We start from the raw sequence: 23926 nt of genomic DNA on the forward strand, positions 1-23926 counted from the left end.
TTAAGGCTCATTTTAAATATTCCTTCATGTAGAACTCAGAAAAATTTCTGGGAAAAGATAAATTACTTGGACTCACTCCCTTGAGAGATCAGGATAGCCCTATTCCTACTTGTGTTTTGTCAACAAGTAAAACATTTCTCTGCCTTCAAACATGTATAAACTGCTAAAAGTTGAGTTTTACAAAAGAGTGTGACTGGTGGGAGTAAAGCTTTAACACATTTTAACATTTTAATGTTAATGGTTTAAATATTATAAATTGTTTAATTATTTTTTAAGTTTATATTTAATTTCCACATATTTGCATTGTTTTATGAGCATTGTTCTGTATTTATTAATACTAAACCCAAGTCCCTATATGAGGAGAAAAGTGAGAAAATAATAATAATAATAATAATAATAATAATAATAATTTATTCCGATATTATTGGTTTTTCTCTACATAGTAAGGAGATGTGTGACCATCACAATACCTTTATCATGTGCCCGCTCTGTGACAAGATCTGTGACTACTGGAACCTTAGCACAGCTTGTGCTACAGCACAGGCCAGTCATTTATTTGACAATCCTGCTACAGTCTTCTTCTCCATTTTCATGGCTCTCTGGGGTAAGTTTTACTTTCAATTTCAATATAACCAAATAAAAACTAAAAATGGAAAGGGAAGGGATTAATGGGTGGGCATTCTGGTAGTGATGAGTCTAATTGTGTTTAGAATTCTGATAGCTGAATTAGCTGTCAATGCCCTTCTGGCAGGTCATTCCACACTCTTTGGGTGGCAAATGGAAAGGTCCTTTAGGTACCAGGTGCCAGATGGGTTTTGGTTGGTTGGTTGGTTGGTTGGTTGGAGTCCCCCAGAGGACCTAAGTGTATGGGGCAGAGTATATGGGAGAAGGCAATTCTGTAGGTAACCTGGACCCAAACCATGCAGTTTTAAAGGTTATAATCAGCACTTTGTCCTTTCCCAGAAGTAGCAGACAGTGAAGTGACTTCAGTAGTCCATTCTGCTACTGGACCTGAGTTCTAACTTGTTTCGGGTTCAATCTATCTTCAAGACTGAACCCCCTTCTATGAACTGGTGCAGGCATTGAGATCTGTTGAGGAGCCCCTTCTCTTGGTTCCACCACCATCTCAAGTACAATTCATAGAATCATAGAATCGTAGAGTTGTAAGAGACCTCGTGGGCCATCCAGTCCAACCCCCTGCAAGAAGCAGGAAAATCTAATTCAAAGCACCCCCTACAGGTGGCCATCCAGCCTCTGCTTACAAGCCTCCAAAGAAGGAGCCTCCACCACGGCCCGGGGGAGAGAGTTCCACTGTCGAACAGCTCTCACAGTGAGGAAGTTCTTCCTGATGTTCAGGTGGAATCTCCTTTCCTGTAGTTTGAAGCCATTGTTCCGCGTCCTAGTCTGCAGGGCAGCAGCAAACAAGCTTGCTCCCTCCTCCCTATGACTTCCCCTCACATATTTGTACATGGCTATCATGTCTCCTCTCAGCCTTCTCCTCTTGGTTGGTGGGGATGAGAGAGAGGGCCTTCACGGTGGTGGCTCCCCAGATCTAGCATACCCTCCCTAAAGAAATTAGATTAGACCCCACTCTTCAAGCCTTTCAAGTGAGTTTTAAAAACATGGCTCTTTGACCCTGTATAATCTATGGTCAGCTCAATGATCCATCGATTGTGTCACTCCGCACCTTGAATTGTTACTGCAGATAGCCAGCTTTATTCACAGGTTCTACTGCATTTTAAGAAATTTTATAATTTTTACCATTTTTACAATTTTACTAGCTGGGATTTTATGTGCAATGTTGTTTTTATACTCATTTCACTGTTTTTATACTTATGTCACTTATGTATCATTTTTATGTAGCACTTGGAGTGCTTCAAGGAGATGCTGGCGGGGTATAAATAAAGGTTATTATTATTTTATTAACTGTCCTCTCCTGACAAAAGGTGCTGACTCCCTCAGGCCTTGTATTTGCTGGTCTCCTCACCTAATAGTTGGAGCATTCTGGCAGAGGTTGCTAAGTAACATATTGCTGGTAGCCCTGAGGCTACACTTGTTAAGCAATAAGAAGAAAAATCTCCTGGAGTCTTCTTAATTAATCTCCTGAGCAAGAATACTGGTGTGGGTTGCCATTACCTTCCTCAGGGATCGTATTTAGTCTGACCTCTCTGCCATGACCTTCCTTTCACGGTTTCGCTCATGGCATCATTGAGGTGCTCAAGCTCCAGCACCACGACAAGGCAACAATCCTTTGCCGGAGGACTTTGATTATACATCTCTGATGGAGGCTCTGGTGAAGGCTCCTTCTTTGGAAGCTTTTAAACAGAGGCTGGATGGCCATCTGTCGGGGGTGCTTTGAATGCGATTTCCTGCTTCTTGGCAGGGGGTTGGACTGGATGGCCCATGAGGTCTCTTCCAACTCTACTATTCTATGATTCTATGATTAGCTGATTCTGGAGACAAATAGTTGTGATGGATTTTTGCTAGGAGGGCTTGCTTGTGGGTTTTCCAGGTATATCTGGTATTGCAAAGAATAGCAGTTGTATATAAACAAAATCAAAAATATTGTTAAAATAGACATGAGATGGTAGCAGAAATGAAATCAGCATCCTCAGACTCCATAACAAATGGCACGTGAGCCTCTGTCTAAAATGGGGTATTCTCTCTATTGGCATTGTTGGTCAGTGTTCATGGAAGAAACTCAACATATATCAGTAGAGGCCCCTTTAGACTGATAATGACAATAATGTTGGTCATGGTGGGTGGATTTCTTGCATTTTCTTCATGCACTTTAGTACGCATAGGTACAAACTGTCTGAATAAGGCTTATGTTGTGACTGTTTAGATTTTAATATATCAGTATTTAGTAATAATTGTGTTCTGATTAATTTGAATATGAAGTCTTGTTGGAAAATAAATTATTATTTACTATTACTACTGTTATTATTCAGCTACAATGTTTCTTGAACAGTGGAAGCGTTTACAGATGAGGCTAAGTTACTTCTGGGATCTAACTGGTTTAGAAGAAGAAGAAGTAAGTTTTATTTAAACAACTTCATTTTCTGCTATTTGTGAAAAACCAAATCTGTTATTAAATAATAGTAAGGGGCAATCTGCTGAAGACTATGTTTAGTTGGAATCTCTTTTCCTTTAGTTTGTGAATCTATTGCTCCATGTCTTGGGCGCCATTTACACTGACCATTTTATGCAGCTTCAAGCTAGCTTGAAAATGTGGTATCTAAAGACAGAAATGCCTAAACACCTCAGGAGGGTATTTACCAGAGCTCATTTTGAGCAGCTGGATATGATGGTCAAACACGGAAGGTTTAATCAAGTTCCATACAACGAACGATTTTGTATTTGTGGAGCATCAGAGGTAGAGGATATCGCACATGTACTGTTCGGCTGTGAATTGTATAAGAAAGAGAGAGACCAATGCCTCAGACCATACATTATTCACAAAACACACATATTAAAATTTCATTTTTGTTGGCCGGTCAGAATCCTAAAATAACACACAAAACAGCCCTTTTCCTATTCAAAGCAACAAAGCTGAGAATTGCATATTTGGAATCAATTGGGGTAAACTGTGGAGGTGATGCAGATATTTGACCTGAACGGGATCTTGTTAACAGCTTGTTTATTTTAACTATTTTTGTACCACAGGTTGTATGTTGTATGTATGTCTATGTGTTAAATGTTTTGATACGGCCGATGGGCTAATCAATAAAACGTGATTTGATTTGGTGGCTAGATGATGCAAACACACAAGCAAAGTTGGGGAATAGAGCCCTTAACGTGCATCAGCACGCTTTAGTGTAAACCATATTATACAGTAAAATCAACTCCATAGAAAGCAGACTGTTGTGTGGGCGAGTCAAAAAATGAAGCCACATTCACCACAGCTACCAAGCCATGGATATTGTGGATCCTTGAACTAGTTGAAGACCAATGTCTGCAGTGTATTTAATTATTATTAACACCTTGAACTGGTTCCAGAATTACCAAGCTAATCATTCCAACACTGAACCGACTTTCTTCTATGCCCGTTTGAAACTGACCTAATTGATTAATGTAGATGTGCCCTTAGTCTCTGGAGCAACAGAAAACAGGTTTACATCTTCATCAATATGTTGATGCATCCAGTAATTAACTTCTAGTTTCATTTCTCTTGCAACCTCATCACACTCACTAAATTTAGCGTCCTAGGATGCTTCTAGCCTGCTTTGGGGAGAGAGCCTCATACTGGCCATCACACAATGTCATGTGATATCCAGTGGAGACCCCATCCCCAACCAGGGTAGAAGCATCATTGGACACTTCCCTCACAACACGGGAGATTTCCTGTGCTGTGCTGGCTTCAATGGAGGTGGCATGGATCATCCCCAGAAGGGCGACACTTCCCAAGTGTGATGGGGGAAGCATCACCAAAAGGGAGCTGCGCGCGGGGTGATGGATTCACCCTGCTGCTCCTCTCTTTCCTCCATGAAGCCAGGCAAAGGAGGACGCTTCGCCTAGCCTTGGTGATAAGGTCATTAGTCTCTGTGGCCCTGGTAACTTTACTGACATTTTAACTTATAAAATTTAAACTTGACTTCTCCATTGGGTGGCAGTATTTTCCTCCAAAATAAATTTGAAAATAATTGTAACTGCTATTATGCATGTGGCTACTAGGTGATATCCAGAGCAGGTCCAAGGTAATTTTCAAGTATAGACGAACAGAAATTTTGGTGCCCCCTCCCCAAAAAACCAATAACTGAAAAATAAAAGCATTGGATAAGCGAAAATGTTGGATAATAAGGAGGAATTAAGGAAACGCCTAAATAAAGAACAACACTCAGGGGAAATCCAGACAGGAAGCAATCAGGGACAGCTAACACCTCCCAAAAAAAGATTCTCCCAGGCAAGAGGAAGCCAGGCCTTGAAGCCACAGGGCCATTAAATGCTAATCAAGGTGATTAATTACAACATCCACACCTGCCTCCCAACAGACAAGAGCTCCTTCTCCCACCCTAGACATTATTCCACAGACAAATAAACCTCACTTGCCTTGCTTCCAACAGACGGCTTCCAGAAAGCCTGCCCGACCCACCGGAAGGGCCGATGTGGGCTCCAGAAGGCCCGCCCAGCCCACCGGAAGGGCCGACGCGGGCTCCAGAAGGCCCGCCTGGCCCACTGGAAGGGCCGCGGTGGGCTCCGGAGTGCCCAACACGGGCTCCAGAAGGCCCACCTGGTCCACCGGAAGGGCTGATGTGGGCTTCCGGAGGCTGCGCTGGGCCTTCCAGAGCCCGCGTCGGGCACTCTGGAGCCCGCGTCGGCCCTTCCGGTGGGCCGGGCGGCCCGAAGAAGGCCCGCAAGGCCCAAAGAAGGAGGCGGGGGGTGCTGTCATCTTTCCGGGGCCCTCACTGCACCCCCGGAATGATTGCGCCACAGGCGACCGCTTAAATGGCCTTGCCGGTGGACCGCCTATGGTGATATCACTTTCCAAACCAAATCTACCCAGTTCATAAACACCTTCACTATAGTTAGCAAGTAGCACAGAGCCCCCAGATGGCGTAGTGGAATATGTGACTTGAAGGCTGGGTTGCTGACCTGAAAGCTGCCAGGTTCGTGTGGATGAGCTCCCTCTATCAGCTCCAGCTCCAAGTGGGGACATGAGAGAAGCCTCCCACAAGGATAGTAAAAACATCAAAACATACGGGCGTCCCCTGGGCAACGTCCTTGCAGATGGCCAATTCTCTCACTCCAGAAGCGACTCAAGTTGCTCCTGACACGAAAAAAAAGCAAGTAGCATTATCTAATTCTTGAGTTGCCGCTGAGCCATTTTCTCATGGTATGAAAAGTTTCTTTTTTCTACCAGTTCTTTTTCTTTCACATCCTATTAATGTTAAATATCCTTAATTTCCTCATTCATTTCCCAGTATTTTTTAAAGACAGAATCCAGAGCAAACTATTTAATGCGAGAGGCATCTAATACCCTGTGGCTCTTGCTCCTCCCTCAATGATAGCACTGTCTCCCCACACTGTTATCGTTCTGCATCCATAATGGTTTCAGTGGCTGTTCTAATATCTCACACAGAATTACATTGTATTATATAACTAAAATGTAAAAAAAAGGAGGAAAAGGCTTCATAGACATGACTTTAAAACTGAATAGAAATATAGTATTGAATAAATGTCTGTGCATATGTAATGTTTTATTTCTGTTTACTTTTAGTTATGTTTTATATATATACAGTAGAGTCTCACTTATCCAACATTCACTTATCCAACATTCTGGATTATTCAACGCATTTTTGTAGTCAATGTTTTCAATGCATTGTGATATTTTGGTGCTAAATTCGTAAATTCAGTTATTACTACATAACATTACTGCGTATTGAACTACTTTTTCTGTCAAATATGTTGTATAACATGATGTTTTGGTGCTTAAGTTGTAAAATCATAACCTATTTTGATGTTTAATAGACTTTTTCTTAATCTCTCCTTATTATCCAACATATTTGCTTATCCAATGTTCTGCCAGCCCGTTTATGTTGGATAAGTGAGACTCTACTGTATGTGTGTGTGTGTGTGTGTGTGTGTGTGTGTGTGTATATATATATATATATCTCCACTCAAAAATATTTAAGTACAAAAATAAAATACAATAAGACAAACAACAAATTGCAGAATAAAATTGGCAACAGAAAAACATTAAATGCATATCTTTGAAATAGTTAGCTTGCCACTGAAACCTAGAGTGCAATATGTCTGCTACTGCTAGTCGGGCAATGAAAACCCTGAAAAGATTTCCCAAAGCATACACAAAGATTTCAATGGTGTTGCAAAAAGGCCTGTATGAAAGGGTGTGGTATTAATGAATTGGCAACAACTAGTTTTCTTTCACAGCATTAGAAAAAATACTACAATTTTGGCACTTTTGGGAACACCACTTGCACTTTGTATGTATGGCTGTATTGTGCGAAGGAAGGTTAATCATGCTCGTGACTGTCTTCTCCAGCCTTTCACTTAATCACTAAAGTGCTCACTGATCTTGGAGTTACATAATTGATAAAAGTTTGAAGTTTTCATCATTGATATGAGAAAATCCTTTACTTGGAACAATATTTTAAATAGCTCTGGTTGAAGAAAGTTAAATATCCATGTAAGGAGAACAGATGCATACATAAATATGGATAGGCTGTACCTCTAGAGATGATTCTGCCAGACAGTTATTGAAAATCATGTGAACCAAAACTAAAAACAAGATAATGAGTCCAAATAGAAACCGAGTATTCCCACCATTTCTGTAATTTTCAGCTCAGGCAAAAGTGAGAGCGATTGTATATGATACAGACCCTTGCCCTTTCTGGCTCATAAAAGCAGATAGAGGGCAACTAGCCAAATGATTAAGGAAAGTGTTGTCTTTTTTAGAATATTATAGCAATAATTCAGATTGCAACAAGGCAAAGTTCCATCCTTCCTAAAAGTGGCTGTGAAGATTTTACTGGGTGGGAGATGACACTTTGATGACACCACACTCTATTTCTCCATCTTATTCCAAGGAAGCTGTCTCAGTATGGAGGGGACAAAATTTGTAGCTTAACTATACTCTTGGACTGTGGATAAAAATCAATTTAGAGTGAAGGCTTTATTAAAAATCCAAATTTTAACTTAACATGGAAATGCTTTTAATGTTGCCGCCAATCAGGCCTTTGGGGGGACAGAATTCCACAACAGGGGGGCAACCACATAAAAGGTACTATCCCATTGTCCTATAACAATGGATTTTCCTTTTTAATGGGACAAAGAAGGGGACCCCTCTAATAGATTTCCGATATCACAACAGCATTTAGAGAAAGAGCACTATCTAAAGTATCAAGGTTCCAAGCTATTTAGGGCTTTAATAATGTCTTGATGTATAGACTAATTCTTTGCGAGTACTAAGAATGACATTTTTCTGACATTTTAAATTTGTTTTAGGAATATCCGAGACCAGAATATGAAACCAAACTACTACGAAAGAAGTCAAGAACTGAAAAAAGCAAAATAATAAGTCAAGATGAGGTAGGGCCATCTTGTTACCCTCTTTCATAGAATAAGCATGTTGAATTTTTAGAAGAGCTGCCAATGTTCATAGAATCATAGAAACATTGGAATCATAGAACTGGAGGAGACCAACTGGACATGTTTGAGCTCAGAGCTTTCCAAACATTTGATGTTGGTGACACACTTTTTTAGCCATACATCATTTCACAACAAAGTAATTCATTTTTACTACTAAAACAAAGTTTAAATAAACCCCTCATAAGCTATATGGAGGCATACATAATTTGCAATAATGAAATGTATAATCATACAACATGATTTATTTATATATTTTAAAAGATATGATTTATAGATTATTTCAAACAGACTCAGAGGGTTTCTCACTATGTTCACGTGACACACCTACTAATGTGTCACAACACCTAGTTTGAAAAGCTCTGTTCTAGCTTGTTAATATCATTTTTGAATTGTAGTGTCAAGAACTGGACAAAGTATTCCAGGTGAAGTCTGACCAAAGCAGAATAGAGTGGGACTATTACTTTCTTTGATATAGACACTATATTCCTATGGATGCTGCCTAGAATTGAATTGTGTACCTGCTGCATCACACTGAAGACTCATGTTCAGCTTGGGCCATTTTCATGTTCACTAAGGGCCCTTTCACACAGCTATATAACCCAGAATATCAAAGCAGAAAATCCCACAATATCAGCTTTGAACTGGCTTAGCTGAGTCCGCACTGCAATATATTCCAGTTTAAAGCAGAAAATGTGGGTTTTTATTCAGCTGTGTGGAAGGGGCCATAGACTCCTCGATCACTTTCATATGCACTGTTTTCAAACCAGATGTCACCCATCCTATGTCTGTCCATTTTTTCCTATGTTTGAAATTCATTGTTAATTTTAATCCAGCTATCTAAGCATTAGCCATCCCTCCCAAATTGGTGTTCTTTGCAAATTTGATTAATATGCCCTCTATTCCATCAGCCAACTAATTGATAAAGATGTTAATAGCACTGGGCTCAGGACAAAACCCTGTGCCATCCCACTGGTCAATTTTCTCCATGATGAAGACAAACCATTGGTAAGCACCCTTGGGTTCCATCAGTTAACCAATTCCCAGACCACCTAACAGTAGCATTGTCTAGCCCACATTTTACTGGCTTCTTTGTAAAAATAACATAGGGAGGTTGTCAAAAGCCTTGCTGAAATTGAGGTATGTTTTATCCACTGTTATGTTTTATTCTCTCTACCAAGCATGTAACTCTGTCAAAAAAAGAGATAAGGTTCATCTGGCATGGCTTGTTCTTGAGAAAGCTATGGTTGAATATTAGCAAGGATGGCATTCCTGTTAATGAGTTTAGCTGCTGTTTAATTATGTAGAACTATTAGCCAATGAGACATATTCTATATGCTGGAGCTAAGAATCGAGCCATTTTTGAAACTTTATATTTGATTTGATTGTTTTACTGTGATACTAAAGCTAGATTACCATTTGAGAAATCTAGATTCAGGGTTGTGCTCAGTCATGTAGAAACCTCACTCTCAGAAATGACTGTGTGTGGATGCCATGACAACTATGGTACTATCCCAGGTAGTATCTGGACCCATTCATGCTTTTGGACACACTCTGGACACACTTCTGTATTGGATTGGGTTATGAGGACCTTGGTGCAGACATACGTCTCTTAGTTCAGTTGTCATGGAGAGAACATCAACATAAAGTGATGGTTTGCCCTAAATGGTTTGGTTCCAAGGCTCGCCATCTCCCATAAAATCTCACCCTTAGGACACTTTATTCCTCTGGGGCAGTGGTTCCCAAACTATTTGGCCTACTGCCCCCTTTCCAGAAAAAATATTACTCAACGCCCCCTGGAAAGGGGGCGTGGCTTAGAGGGGTGGGCGTGGCTCCTGCTCAAGAAGAGCCTCAGGAGGCTGAGCCTCTCCCCTAGTCCAAGATGCAGGGCTGGGAGGGGGAGGTGGGCGGGGCCATAAATGGGCAGCCAGGACTGCGATGGGCGGAGTTACGAGCTCTGAGGCAGGGCTGAGCTTCTATCCCTGTTCTGTGGTGCCTGCCAGGACACAGGGGGCAGGGCCTCTTCCCATGTGCCTGACGGGGCTGAACCTCTATACTCCGCCCCCATGTTCTAACAAGCACCTCAGGGGAGGTATCTCATGCTCTTGGGAAGGGGCCTTGCCCCTGCCCCAGCCCTGCCCTTTAGTTCTAAAAGGCCTCTTAGGAGAGGTATAGAGGCTCAGCCCTGTCTCGGGCTCTTGGAAGGAGGCCCTGCCCCCTTCCCTAGCTCTGCCCTCTGTGTCCCAACAAGCGCCTCAGGAGAAGTATAGATTCTCAGCCTTGTCTCGGGCTCTTGGGAAGAAGCCCGGCCCCTCCCCTGACCCTGCCCTGTGTCCTAATAGGTGCCATCACCGCCCCCCTGGATCTCTGCAGCACCTACCAGGGGGCGGTAGCGCCCACTTTGGGAATCACTTCTCTGGGGGATACATTCTCCAACCAACCAGAACCCAAATGACAGTGGTCACCCAGAGGACCTTTTCATCTGCTTCCCATAGACTTTGGAATTACCTGCTAGAAGAGCTCAAATAGTCCACAGATGGCTGTTTGAAGGCCACAGTCTTGTTGCTTAAACAAAGCATTTGGCAAGCTTCACTAGAAGCTAAATATTTCAGACCTCAATCTCAAGATTTTCTCCTTGCATCCCCCACTTTACCTGATCTAGTTGAAGGTTTTCAAAGATCACATTCAGGAAAAGTACCAGAAACATGTCACCAACCAAGACAGTCCCATATATGCTATATCATAAAGTACAGTAGAGTCTCACTTATCAAACATAAAAAGTTGGATAAGCGAATATGTTGGATAATAAGGCGAGATTAAGAAAAAGCCTATTAAACATCAAAATAGGTTATGATTTTACAAATTAAGCACCAAAACATCATGTTATACAACAAATTTGACAGAAAAAGTAGTTCAGTATGCAGTTATGCTATGTAGTAATTACTGTATTTACAAATTTAGCACTGAAATATCACGATATATTGAAAACATTGACTATAAAAATGCATTGGATAATCCAGAACGTTGGATAAGCAAGTGTTGGATAAGTGAGACTCTACTGTAGTTCACAATATGTAATGAATTGTAAAGTCATAGTGCTGTATGTTATAACTGCTTTTGAGTAATGGTAATGCATTTGGTACCAGAGCTGAATATAGATTTTTTTTTTCCTATGCTGGGTTTTGCCTATAAAAGGCAAGGAAGCTGCAAGTAAACAGAGTGTAGACTGTAATATTAGCTTTTCTATTACTCGGACTGTCACGGTGTATTAATACATCCACACTGGAATAACAGTCTCCATTAGCATTAAAGATTGTCATGCATGCAGAAATTTTGGAACACCGTATTTTGGATAAGCTTATATTCTACAAAAGGTATGTTTTGTCCTTTTGCCCAGTTAGGAAAAACAATTTAACAATATCCATATTTATTAGAAATTCATTTTGCACACTGCTAGAAGGACAGACTTGTACAGCCATTAAACATTTTAATTAGACATTACTCAGATGAAAAATGTTTATTTGGGCTTGCTCAGCTGGGTAGTTCCCATGTGAAGGTTAATTAAAATAACAAGTGAAGGCTGGTTCCCTGGTTCACCCATAATTAGCTCAGCTGTTCACAGTTTTCTTGGAAAAAAGATTTGGGAGGATTATAGAATGGTCTTTGAGAATACTTACGGTGTACTTTCAGGAGTTCCTACTCAGGCCTTCTTGCTAGCTCTCTTCTCCTGGGGTGATGTCGGGTGAGAATGGAGGCTAATAATGGAGTCAGCTACAGAGCAATAGCAGAGGTTTTGTTTGCCTCCATCTTAAATCTTCAGCATTCATGGGGATTTTCAGGAACATTGGTAGGACCCTTCCCCACATCCTGTAAAACCCAGAAGTAACCGAGTTAAGAGGGGGGATGGCTAAACATCATTTAGCCAAAGTGAAGAAGAGTTTGGGTTAAGAGCTAAAAAGCATGTGTTAAAAAGGTGGGCTTATCACTCAGTTCAGCCTGAAAAAAATGCACCTTTGCATTACTGTAGTCATGCAAAACATATGCTTTCCTTCCCACCATGTGCATTTTTCAGAAGCTCGAAACAGCTGATCAGCTGATCAGGCCATTAAACAGACACACAGGTGGTTCAAAGGAAGCACAAATGGAAAGCAAGTAGAACTCTCAGAAACTCCTTATTTTATAATCTTAAACAGAGGTTGATTTAAGAATTAGGGAAGAGGTCTGATAGAAGTTTTTTTAAAAAAAATCCATTATGCGCTGGACCTCATATGCACACATACAAATCTGCTTGTGTTTATATTAAGATATGTGTACATATAAGATCCAGCACATAATGGAGGAATAAAAAAAAACAACAACTTTCCAACGTTCTAACACAAAGAAGTGCAATTGTGAGGTATGGAAAGTGCAGTGGTGAGTCTGGAAGAGGGAGGGCCTATTTGAAATAGAGCAGCTTGGCCACCTTCAGGCCCATGGCCTCCTCCCCGGCCATCTGGGCCATCAAAGAGACCTCCTTGCTGATGTCCGCAGAGAGCTCGGCCACCTCCCAAAAGGCCCTGAGCAGCTCTTGGGCCACTTCCTGGGCCACTATCTGCAATTCCTAGGTCGGCTTCTGGACGTTGGCGTTGGTTCTGCTGGGCTCCTTGAGGGCTTCAGCGAAGAGTTGCTTGTTTTCCAAAAGGGCTGCTTCCCGATCGGCACGTAGGCCTCCTTCACGGGCAGCGTGTGACGCGTGGCATCCAGGGCAGTGGCAAAAGGCTGGTATTCCTCCTGGAAGCGGAGGCCTTGCTCCTCGATGGGTCCCAGGGCTTCCAGCTGTGTGTCCAAGGCCTTGCCGAGCTGCTTCTGCCTCTCCTTCTCTGCCAACAAGCCTTCCTTATGCAGGGCTTCTCTCTGGAGCCGGTCTCTCTCCGCCAAGAGCACTGCCAGCTTTGCCTCGCCTTCCTGCTCCAAACGGACCAGGTTCTTCTCCATCTGAACAGCCACAAAGATCAAGAGCAGCGACTGAGAATCCTGGATCTGAATCAAGGTGTCGACCAGGGCTTGCTTCGTCTTGCTGGAGGTTTGCTTCATCTTGCTGGAGGTTTGCTTTGTCTTCTTGGAGGTTTGCTTCATCTTCTTGGAGGTTTGCTTCGTCTTCTTGGAGGTTTGCTTCTCCTTGGCGGAGGTTTGCTTCTTGCTGGCCTCTGAGGCTGGTGCTATACCTTTAATGGCTGACATTTACAGAGCCAGAGGGACACACTCACTCCACTTATGCTTTTTAATATTTGTCCCTTGATCAGAGCAAGATAACTTTCCTAATATTGTCAGCAGATAACAGAACTTTTCTTTGCAAAACTACAGGTGGATGAGGCCCTAGGGCAGGGGTCCCCAAACTAAGGCCCGGGGGCCGGATGCGGCCCATCAAAGCCATTTATCCGGCCCCCATGGCACAAGGGCAGAAGGGGGTTAGACTAAATGACCCAAGGGGTCTCTTCTTCTCTTACAACCCTTATTATTATTATTATATTGTATGACACAGCAAAAAAGATAGATATGCTGGATTTCGTATCACAAAATCACATTATTATTATTATTATTATTATTATTATTATTATTATTATTATTATTAACATTGAGACTGGGTGGCCATCTGTCAGGGGTGCTTTGCTAGTGCTTTTGATGCACAAAGGCAGAAGGGGTTTGGACTCTGGCCCAAAGGGTCTCTTCCAACCCTTCTTCTTCTTCTTCTTCTTCTTCTTCTTCTTCTTATTATTATTATTATTATTATTATTATTATTATTATTATTAACATTGAGGCTGGGTGGCCATCTGTCAGGGGTGCTTTGCTTGTGCTTTCGGTGCACAGAGGCAGAAAGGGATTGGACTCAATGGCCGAAAGGGTCTCTTCCGACACTCTTTTTTGTTGTTGTTGTTGTTGTTGTTGTTGTTGTTGTTGTTGTTGTTGTTATTATTATTATTGCTTGGTGGCCAACTATAGTCCGGCCCTCCAATGGTCCGAAGGATCGTGAACCGGCCCCCTGTTTAAAAAGTTTGGGGACCCCTGCCCTAGGGTTTTGGTTTTTTGTTTTTTTTTACTTCCAATGACAGCAGACAGCTGAGTGATTCCCTGAAAACAGAAGTCTTAGTGCACAGAAGGGAAACCTGTTTCTTAGCTCATCCCTTGCTAGCATATCACACAGTGGCTGTCATTTTGTTAGTGACTTTTACATATATAAGTTAATTTTAAGCTTATATATGTTTATTTTTGGTTTCCGTGGTGGTTGATATTTCCTTCTTCCCCACAACATCAATTACCCGCCCCTCTCACTTAGTATAGAACAGCTAAAAAACCCAGTCATGGCCATTCATGCCTAAAGGAGAGCCAAAAAGTATTATTTGTTTTAAATTGATTTTCTAACCACCCTGAGATATTCAGGTATAAGATGGGATATTAATATTTTAATTGAATAAATCAATCATAAATTCTACAAAATATAAATGTTTCTTAAGACCACTGAGTACAGGACAGACTCTCCTGCTTTGATCTGGAGTCTCTAGTCAGGCCATCCAAACAGCTTTCGCAGTGCTTGGCAGGGCACCGTTATGGTGAAGGAAAATTATTTCTCCCATTTTATAGACATTCTTATAAGCACAATATCTACTTCAAAGTCCTGAGTATCCAGATCTGTACCTTAGGACCTCTTCACATTGAAGTCTTTGATGCAAGGGATGGGGGGGGGGGGGGGGCAGAGGAGCAAATCATGAGGCAGCGGGGTGAATCCGTCACCTGGTACCCTGCATCACACACATCATCTTGTGTTATCCCTATGATTTGTAACCTGAACATGGGTAGTCTCCCGAGTTCAGGTTCCCCTCTCCTACAACACTTTCTATGATCTCAGCCTGCTAGTTTTCGACAACTATTTTATCTCTTAATAAGGTTTTAGAGGTTTTAAATTTTATCTCGTTGAAATTCATATTACATGATTATGTTTGGTAGGATTGTCTAGTTATTTTTGGTTTAAATTTCTATTTGGTATTAAGTTTATAGAAATGACCGTTCTATTTTCTGCAATGTAATTTGCTAAATGTTTCTTTCCTGGTATTGAATGTTTGCCTTGTTGTTGTTGTTGTTGTTGTTGTTGTTATTATTGTATGACACAGCAAACAAGATAGATATGCTGGATTTCGTATCACAAAATCACAAGTTGAACACTTCCCAAGTGTCTAGGACTGTGTGTATTTTCGGATGATGCGCGCAGATCCCAGTAGGGTGGCCTTTTTCAGTTGGCAGATAGTAATTTTGTCAATGCCTATTGTTTCCAAATGTTGGCTGAGATCTTTTGGCACGGCACCCAATGTGCCGATCACCACCGGGACCACCTGCACTGGTTTCTGCCAGAGTCTTTGAAGTTCAATCTTGAGGTCCTGATAGCGGCTGAGTTTTTCCTGTTGTTTTTCGTCAATGGGATGGCAACATCAATGATCCAAACCATTTTCTTTTCCACAACTGTGATGTCTGGTGTGTTGTGTTCCAGAACTTTGTCAGTCTGGATTCGGAAGTTCCACAGTATCTTTGCTTGCTCATTTTCCAATACTTTTGCAGGTTTGTGATCCCACCAGTTCTGTACTGCTGGGAGGTGGTACTTGAGGCATAGTTTCCAATGAATCATTTGGGCCACGTAGTTGTGCCTCTGTTTGTAGTTTGTCTGTGCGATTTTCTTACAGCAGCTGAGGATATGATCAATGGTTTCGTCAGCTTCCTTGCACAGTCTGCATTTTGGGTCATCAGCTGATTTCTCGATCCTGGCCTTAATTGCATTTTTCTGATGGCTTGCTCCTGAGCTGCAAGGATCAGGCCTTCTGTCTCCTTCAGTGTCCCATTTGTGAGCCAGAGCCAGGTCTTCTCCTTATCAGCTTTTCCTTCAATTTTGTCAAGGAACTTTCCATGCAATGTTTTGTTGTGCCAGCTGTCAACTCTAGTTTGTAGTGCGGTTTTCTTGTACTGGTTTTTTGTCTGCTGTGCTTTGAGGAGTTTCTGATTTTTGACTTCAATCAAAACAGGTTCTTCACTTTGCTTTACATATTCTGCCAGGGCATGTTCTTCTTCTTTGACTGCTTGTTTTACTTGTAAGAGTCCTCTGCCCCCTAATCTTCTAGGCAGATATAGCTGGTCAACATCACTGCGAGGGTGCAGTGAATGATGAATGGTCATGAGTTTTCTTGTTTTTCTATCCAAATTGTCCAGTTCCGCCTGTGTCCAATTTATAATGCCAGTAGTATATCTTATGACAGGTATGGCCCAGGTGTTTATGACATTGATGGTGTTGCCTCCATTGAGCTTGCTTTTGAGAATTTTTCTGACCCTTTGTGTGTATTCTTTGCTGATCACAGTTTTCACATGTTCATGCTTGATATTGTCCAGCTGTAATATGCCCAGATATTTATTATTATTCCTCAACGTAGCCAGCAAGGAGCTCTGCTAGAAGTAGATGTGCATCATGGGATGAGATCCGGTGAGCTCCATGTCATAGAACAGGGAATTTAGATAATGTGATGAGATCCTTAGATAGGTTACATGGGATAGGTCACATTATTTTGCCTGTGTGGATTCAGCATCAATGGAAATATGGAGTTCCCACATCTAAACCAAATGCTTTTACCACCATCCCAAAATAGTTATGGTAGATGATGCAAGCAGAATATCTCACATAGTCTGTATAAATAAAAGGGATGAGTATGGCTCGTACTTTATGTGAAATGTAAAGACAAGTAATTACCTATAAATTGGAGAAGTGTGTGGTGCCTTTGTGGCCACAGGCCACCCCAAATACTTAGCATCTATTGCATGTGCATTGTTTTCATATTTATTCAGTTTTATAAAGGTGTTGTACTAGTTTTCCCACAAAGGATTATGTTGTAGTTATTACAGTGTTTCATCTATTATAAAACATATTGCATTTTGACATCAAGGCAATAGTAATGTGGTGATGCATTAAATATTTTATCAGTTATACTGAAAGGAGAAAATAATCTAAGCAGATGGAAACAAATACTAATGCCCTAAAGGTATTTCAAATATTGTTGTTGCTAAATTTGAAGAATAGAAACATGAATGCCTGAAGGAAAGCAGAAGAGTAAACACAATAATTATAATTGCAGGCACTTGTAAAGAGGTGGTGGCAAATTCTTTAGAATATGATCACTTAAAAGATTTTAGAGAATATTCCACATTGTAATGGTGTGGTTTTGAGAGAGGTGGTGATTAAGGATATGATTTGTCAAAAACAATAAATTTATTGGATTGTTGTGAATTTCCAGCTGTATGGCCATGTTCCAGAAGTATTCTCTCCTGACATTACGCCCACATCTATGGCAGGCATCCTCAGAGCTTGTGTGGTATGGCTATACAGCCTGGAATATGCACAACAACTCAGTGATTCTGGCCGTGAAAGCCTTCGACAATAAATCTATTCTTTTGAAAATAAGTATTATTCTTTTTAAAATAAGCATAATACAGTAGAGTCTCACTTATCCAACACTCACCTATCCAATGTTCTGGATTATCCAATGCATTTTTGTAGTCAATGTTTTCAAGACATCGTGATATTTTGGTGCTAATTTGTTATATAACATGATGTTTTGGTGCTTAATTTGTAAAATCATAACCTAATTTGATGTTTAATTGGCTTTTCCTTAATCCCTCCTTATTATCCAACATATTCGCTTATCCAACATTCTGCTGGCCCGTTTAGGTTGGATAAGTGAGACTCTATGCTACTATAAACAATGTATCTGCATTTATATTCTTCCAATATGGAATTCATGATTCACAGGGGTTTCTTCAGCAAGGAATACACAGAGGAAAGGAATTTATTAAACAATTAATACATTTCACCATGTATTTTCGCAAAAATACAGCTTATTCAAAAATACGTTTTAAGACATAAATTGCAACAAAATTCCATTCATCTCAATGTGTTTGATTACACTTCAGGCTCGTAATTCATTGATTTCTCCCAATGTGGCTCAGCTTTTTCTTTCTTTTAACTAGAAAGAGGACAGGGGAAAAATGAGCTCCATTTTATGTGATACTTTGTCCAATTCCCACTGGACTTATATGCTTTTAAACTTTTTTAATCCAATGCTTTATACAAGAGTTTGTTTTTTTAAAAAACATTCTCCAGTGTTATCAGCTTGAATATGTATTTTGTTTAAATTTCTGTACAGTCCTTGTAAGAGTGTGAGGAGTTTGGGGGGAACTGCCCTTAGGGAAAAGAAAACATGCACTCTTGATTCAATGGAGAGATATGTGAGCCAGGGCTCAAGAGACTTTGATAACAATTTGCTGAGTAATTGTAAGAGAGATTTTGACCCAAACGACAAAGGGGCTGCTTTTGCCATGCAAGTCAAACCTTTTGCCATTCCTTTTACAGAGGAATAGGAGCAGTCTGCACCTTGCCAACCAACCCCGGAGGACAAAAAGACAAACCCTACATAGCCAATGTTTGTTTGTTTTTTGGCTTGCAAATTAATAAGTAGTCCTCCAGCAAGGACAACAGTATCAGAGTTTTGGAACAATTATTAAGTGCTCAGCAACAATTTCAAGTACCTGAACTGATTTAGTAGTTGGCAGCTAGGTACAATATATTGCTAGAACTCACCCAAAAGACCATGCCTATGTTCCACACCCCTTCACCTACTAAAATGAATTAGATGAGTAAAGTTGATAATCCCAAGGCCTTTATACTTTTGAACATATGGCCTCTGCTACCGACTGGTCTTAATCACAGTGGACTCTCATATTGACTCCATGTTTTGTCAGACCAGCCCAAGAGGTGGGTGATTTCTTGGCACCAGCTAAGGCTGCAAATTATGAGAAGGTCAAGGAGGCGATTTTGAATTTTGAATGCCTATCATTTTCAAATGAAATGCAATATTGACCTGGATTGCATCCAAGGGCTGTGGCTCAAAAATTAAGAGCTAATGGACTGCAGTGACTTAGCCTAGCTATAAGAGTACTTATGTAATGTGTTATTTGTTTATCTGTTTCATTTGGGGTTATGATGTTTTGTTTTTGTGTTATGTAATTTCTGTTGTTTTAACCATTGTTTGTTGCTTTGAGACCCATTGTTTTAACCATTGTTCACAAGTGTGTTGTTTTTGTCAGAGTTTTTTATCATTTCTTAAGTGAAAATGGGTAAGTGATTGTAAGGATCATGACCAAACACTGTATAGCCAGCAGCAATCAAACCACTTGTTGGAGATGGAGTGCTAAGAAAAGAGACTGAGTATATCATGTTACTTGAGGTTGGTTGCTGAGGAGGAGTTTGGAGTTGCTGGAGCTGATTTGTTGGAGTCTGGGATTGCTGAAGGAAGGTTGGAGTTGTTGAAGGTGTATTGTTCACAAGAAAGCTGCAACGTCTGGAGAACAAGAATGTGGCAAGTTATCTGAACTGCAGTTTTAAAAGATAATTGACAGCTTCAAATTTATTCTATACAATGAAACAAAAAGCGGTATTTTTGCCAATTTTCCATGTTTTTCATACAAAATAAGTTACAAACTTACCCATCCAGGATTCTCCTTGTCATCATTTCTCAACACTTGAGGAAATCCACTTTCTACAATTCTCAAATACAGCCAGTCCCTGAGTTATGAACAAGGTAGGATCTGTAGGTTTTTTATTAAGTTAAATTCGTATGTAAGTCATACACATGCACACATACATACATACATTAGCTTTAGATAGCACAGGGAAGGGTTTGCAGGCCCTGTGGTGTTTGTTTTGCTGCCTGTGCCCCTGTTCAGAAGATTTCACCTCACTTTCTGTCCCTGTGAGAATTGGATTTTGAAAAATGTGGCTTGTTGTGGAAACAACTATAGTGTTCCCCCACTACTTTGTGGTTTGCTTTTCATGGATTTGCTGTTTCACGGGTTTTCTCGGATGCTTATGGGACATGGCCACACAGTCTGCCCTCCCTCACAGGCACAAAAGGGCCCTGGCTGAGGCACGCGGCCTGTCCTGTCCTCCTCAGCCACCCACAGGCAGAGCCACTAGGCCCACCTTGCACCTCATTGCCTCAGCGAACAGCCCACAAGCCTCTCCGGGACTTGCGAAGGGGAGAAAGGCCACCTAATTACTAAAATAATTTATAAATATTAAAATAAATATAGCGTCCCTACTTTGCGGATTTTCACTTTTTGCGGGTTGTCCTGGAACATAACCCCCACGATAAGTGAGGGAACAATATATTGATTATGAACCTTCAGTGGATGCACCGTTTCTCCATGATAATTCTTTCAGAGAGAATTTCCCTTCTGAGGGGTAGGTTTCTTTCACTTCCTGTTGTCTCATCCCTGTTCTTAACTATGAGTCAATTTGTAAGTTGGATGTTTGTAACTCAGGGAATGCCTGTGTTTTGAAGATGCTCATAGCATTGAGGCACAAATATTATTATTACTATTATTATTATTACTTTTATTATGACACAGCAAACAAGATAGATATGCTGGATTTCGTATCACAAAATCACAAGTCGAACACTTCCCAAGTGTCTAGGACTGTGTGATGTATTTTCAGATGATGCGCGCAGATCCCAGTAGGGTAGCCTTTTGCAGTTGGCAGATCGTAATTTTGTCAATGTCTATTGTTTCCAAATGCCGGCTGAGATCTTTTGGCACGGCACCCAGTGTGCCCATCACCACCGGGACCACCTGCACTGGTTTCTGCCAGAGTCTTTGAAGTTCAATCTTGAGGTCCTGATAGCGGCTGAGTTTTTCCTGTTGTTTTTCGTCAATGCGACTGTCACCTGGGATGGAGACATCAATGATCCAAACTTTTTTCTTTTCCACAACTGTGATGTCTGGTATGTTGTGTTCCAGAACTTTGTGAGTCTGGATTCGGAAGTCCCATAGTATCTTTGCGTGCTCATTTTCCGATACTTTTGCAGGTTTGTGATCCCACCAGTTCTTTGCTGCTGGGAGGTGGTACTTGAGGCATAAGTTCCAATGAATCATTTGGGCCACATAGTTGTGCCTCTGTTTGTAGTCTGTCTGTGCAATTTTCTTACAGCAGCTGAGGATATGATCAATGGTTTCGTCAGTTTCCTTGCACAGTCTGCATTTTGGGTCATCAGCTGATTTTTCGATCTTGGCCTTAATTGCATTTGTTCTGATGGCTTGCTCCTGGGCTGCAAGGATCAGGCCTTCTGTCTCCTTCTTCAGGGTCCCATTCATGAGCCATAGCCAGGTCTTCTCCTTATCAACTTTTCCTTCAATTTTGTCAAGGAACTTTCCATGCAATGTTTTGTTGTGCCAGCTGTCAGCTCTAGTTTGTAATGCAGTTTTCTTGTACTGATTCTTTGTCTGCTGTGTTTTGAGGAGTTTCTGATTTTTGACATCAATCAAAGCAGGTTCTTCACTTTGCTTTACTTATTATTATTATTATTATTATTATTATTATTATTATTATTATTATTATTATGCCCCATAAGTAGACGTGAACTTGCTGTCTTGCATTTGCATGTTGAAATATCAAAAGAATTCCATAATGCCTACACTGCATTACTGAAAACTGACACATTTTCCAAAGCCAATTAATGATATATGTCTCTTGTTAAAACATTTAATAGCATCTAGATTTAATTGCACCCATTTTAATTTCATTTTTCACCACTATTTCCTAATGACACTGATACACATTGTTCATTTTATGCATTGGGAAGAATATGTTTTATACAGAACGTAAAAGCTCTTATGGAATGCAAAGGTATTTCTTAATTGGACTATATATCATGATGATCTTGGTAAAATAGACTGACAAAAATGTGGTGTTGTAACCAGTTAGGAAAGCATAGGAAGAGAAGGCAGATTTGAAAACATACCTACAAAAGGAATGCACATTAAGACTAAATGCACATTTATTTTATACTGGGTATTATTCTTTCATTAATAAGGCTTTTATCACACAATAAATAACTTCCAATGATATCAGGATAAGTGTCTTCGGTTGACACTTATCACATGATGCCACCCCCTCTTCTATTGTCCTTCCACCAGAGGTCATTTGGAATGTGTTTCTTTTTATTAACACAAAAAATTCACTAATGATGTACTTTTACATTCTTTTGTTAGGAAAAAAAATCCAAATGTCGTGCCCCCAACCACCCAAGGCTTGTCAGTAAAGCTAAAAACTTCCATAGAATCTTAGAATTAGAAGAGTCTACAAGAGCCATCCAGTTTAACACCTTGCCATGCAGGAACATACAATCAAAGCATTCCTGACATTCATTTATCCAACCTCTGTTTGAAAGCCTCCACAGAAGTAGATTTTATCAAACTCTACTGGTGAACAGATTTTACCATCCGGAAGTTCTGATTTGCTTGAATCATTGAAGTATTATTCATTTCTTTCATTTCTGCTGTTACTTCTTTTTTCATCAATCTCAATTCACCCAAAATGTGGGTTAATCCAATTAAATCAGATTACCGGTCTGTTATTGTTCTCATCTTGAATGGTTAGGTTTTTATAGCTAAACACAAGCTGTCAGTAGAATATACTTCCTTCCTTTCTTCAGTAGTTCGGATTGTTATTTATAAGTCACTAAGTTCCCCTAGAAAAGGGGGACATTAAATTCTACAAAGTTCAAATATTTATTTCCAGTATCTTTGTTCTGGGAAATTTATTTTGTTTTGGCTTTAATGACAAAGAATACTTTAACCCAGGCATGTAGCCTGTGTCCATCGGGACATCACTATCTAAACATTTTGTTAATGAAAGTAAATAAATAACATTTATTATTTAAACTGTTATGTTTATTCATATCATGATCTGATCACTATGCTCAATATATCCCATATACATGGGGGTATTGGGATAATGATACAAAAGTTTTGCTCGGGTAAATCCTCTCTCAGTCAGACTCAGTCCCCCCCCCCCCCCCCCCCCCGGCATCAAAATCCTGGCTATGGGCCTGCTTTAACACATTAATGAGTATATACAATTCTAATGCAATTTAAAATTTTAACGACTGTAATGTAACTTCAAGTTTAGATTTGGAACTGAAATTGCCCTGATCATGCTTATGGAGGCAATTTTTGATGAATGAGAGATGCTACTGTCAGCTTCTCAGGGCTCTTTAGTGTCACAAACTGAACTGGGGGTACAACTTGCAGTATTAAGTAAATTTGAGAAATCTTGCTGGGGAATGGTTTTTCCTTCTTATGGGCTTTAAGTAGCTGGTATCTCTTTGAATGAGAGAATGACGTGTGTTAGACTATGACTAATGAGCTATCTGGATTGAGCCAGATGGATGGCCCTTGGGTATTTTCGTCTCCCTTCTGAATGGGGAGCTGGGTTGTAGTAATGAGTTTTTGAATTATTATAGATGAAATTTACTATGTCTCTGAATGATCAACTAGCATCTTCCCTGTCCACCTCCCGCAAAGCCTTAAAAACATGGATGTTCTGATGTGCATTTGAGTAAGTGGTTCCATCAGTCACTCCTGTTTACAATGGTATGAGATATTGCACTTAACATTGTTCCTACCCTTCGGCTCAGTGATTACTGAGATAGTCCCCTGTCCCTTGTTCTGATTGTCCTTATATACCTCAGGAACCCTCATCCAGAGTCTATACTTTTATCCTCTGCATGTCCTATTATTATTATTATTATTATTATTATTATTATTATTATTATTGCCTTGTTTTAACTGACTGTTGTTGATGTTTTTATATATTTACTAGCTGTGCCCGGCCACGCGTTGCTGTGGCAAAGTGGTGGTGGTATTGGTTAAAAATTGTTGTGTAATTTTTATTTGACGTTATTTGCATTTTTT

General features: G+C 40.4%; 1 protein-coding gene across 1 annotated transcript in view; it reads left to right on the forward strand.

Moving 5' to 3' along the window:
- Nucleotides 1-23926, forward strand: part of ano2 (anoctamin 2) — a 173374-nt gene that overhangs the window by 80423 nt on the left and 69025 nt on the right. Inside the window, exons 11-13 of the mRNA XM_062981994.1 lie at nucleotides 444-604; nucleotides 2952-3034; nucleotides 7966-8049. Coding sequence (XP_062838064.1) covers nucleotides 444-604; nucleotides 2952-3034; nucleotides 7966-8049 — 328 coding nt within the window. The remainder of the gene's footprint in view (nucleotides 1-443; nucleotides 605-2951; nucleotides 3035-7965; nucleotides 8050-23926) is intronic.

The sequence above is a fragment of the Anolis carolinensis genome, chromosome 5 (genome assembly GCF_035594765.1).
Source record: "Anolis carolinensis isolate JA03-04 chromosome 5, rAnoCar3.1.pri, whole genome shotgun sequence".
NCBI lineage: Eukaryota > Metazoa > Chordata > Lepidosauria > Squamata > Dactyloidae > Anolis > Anolis carolinensis.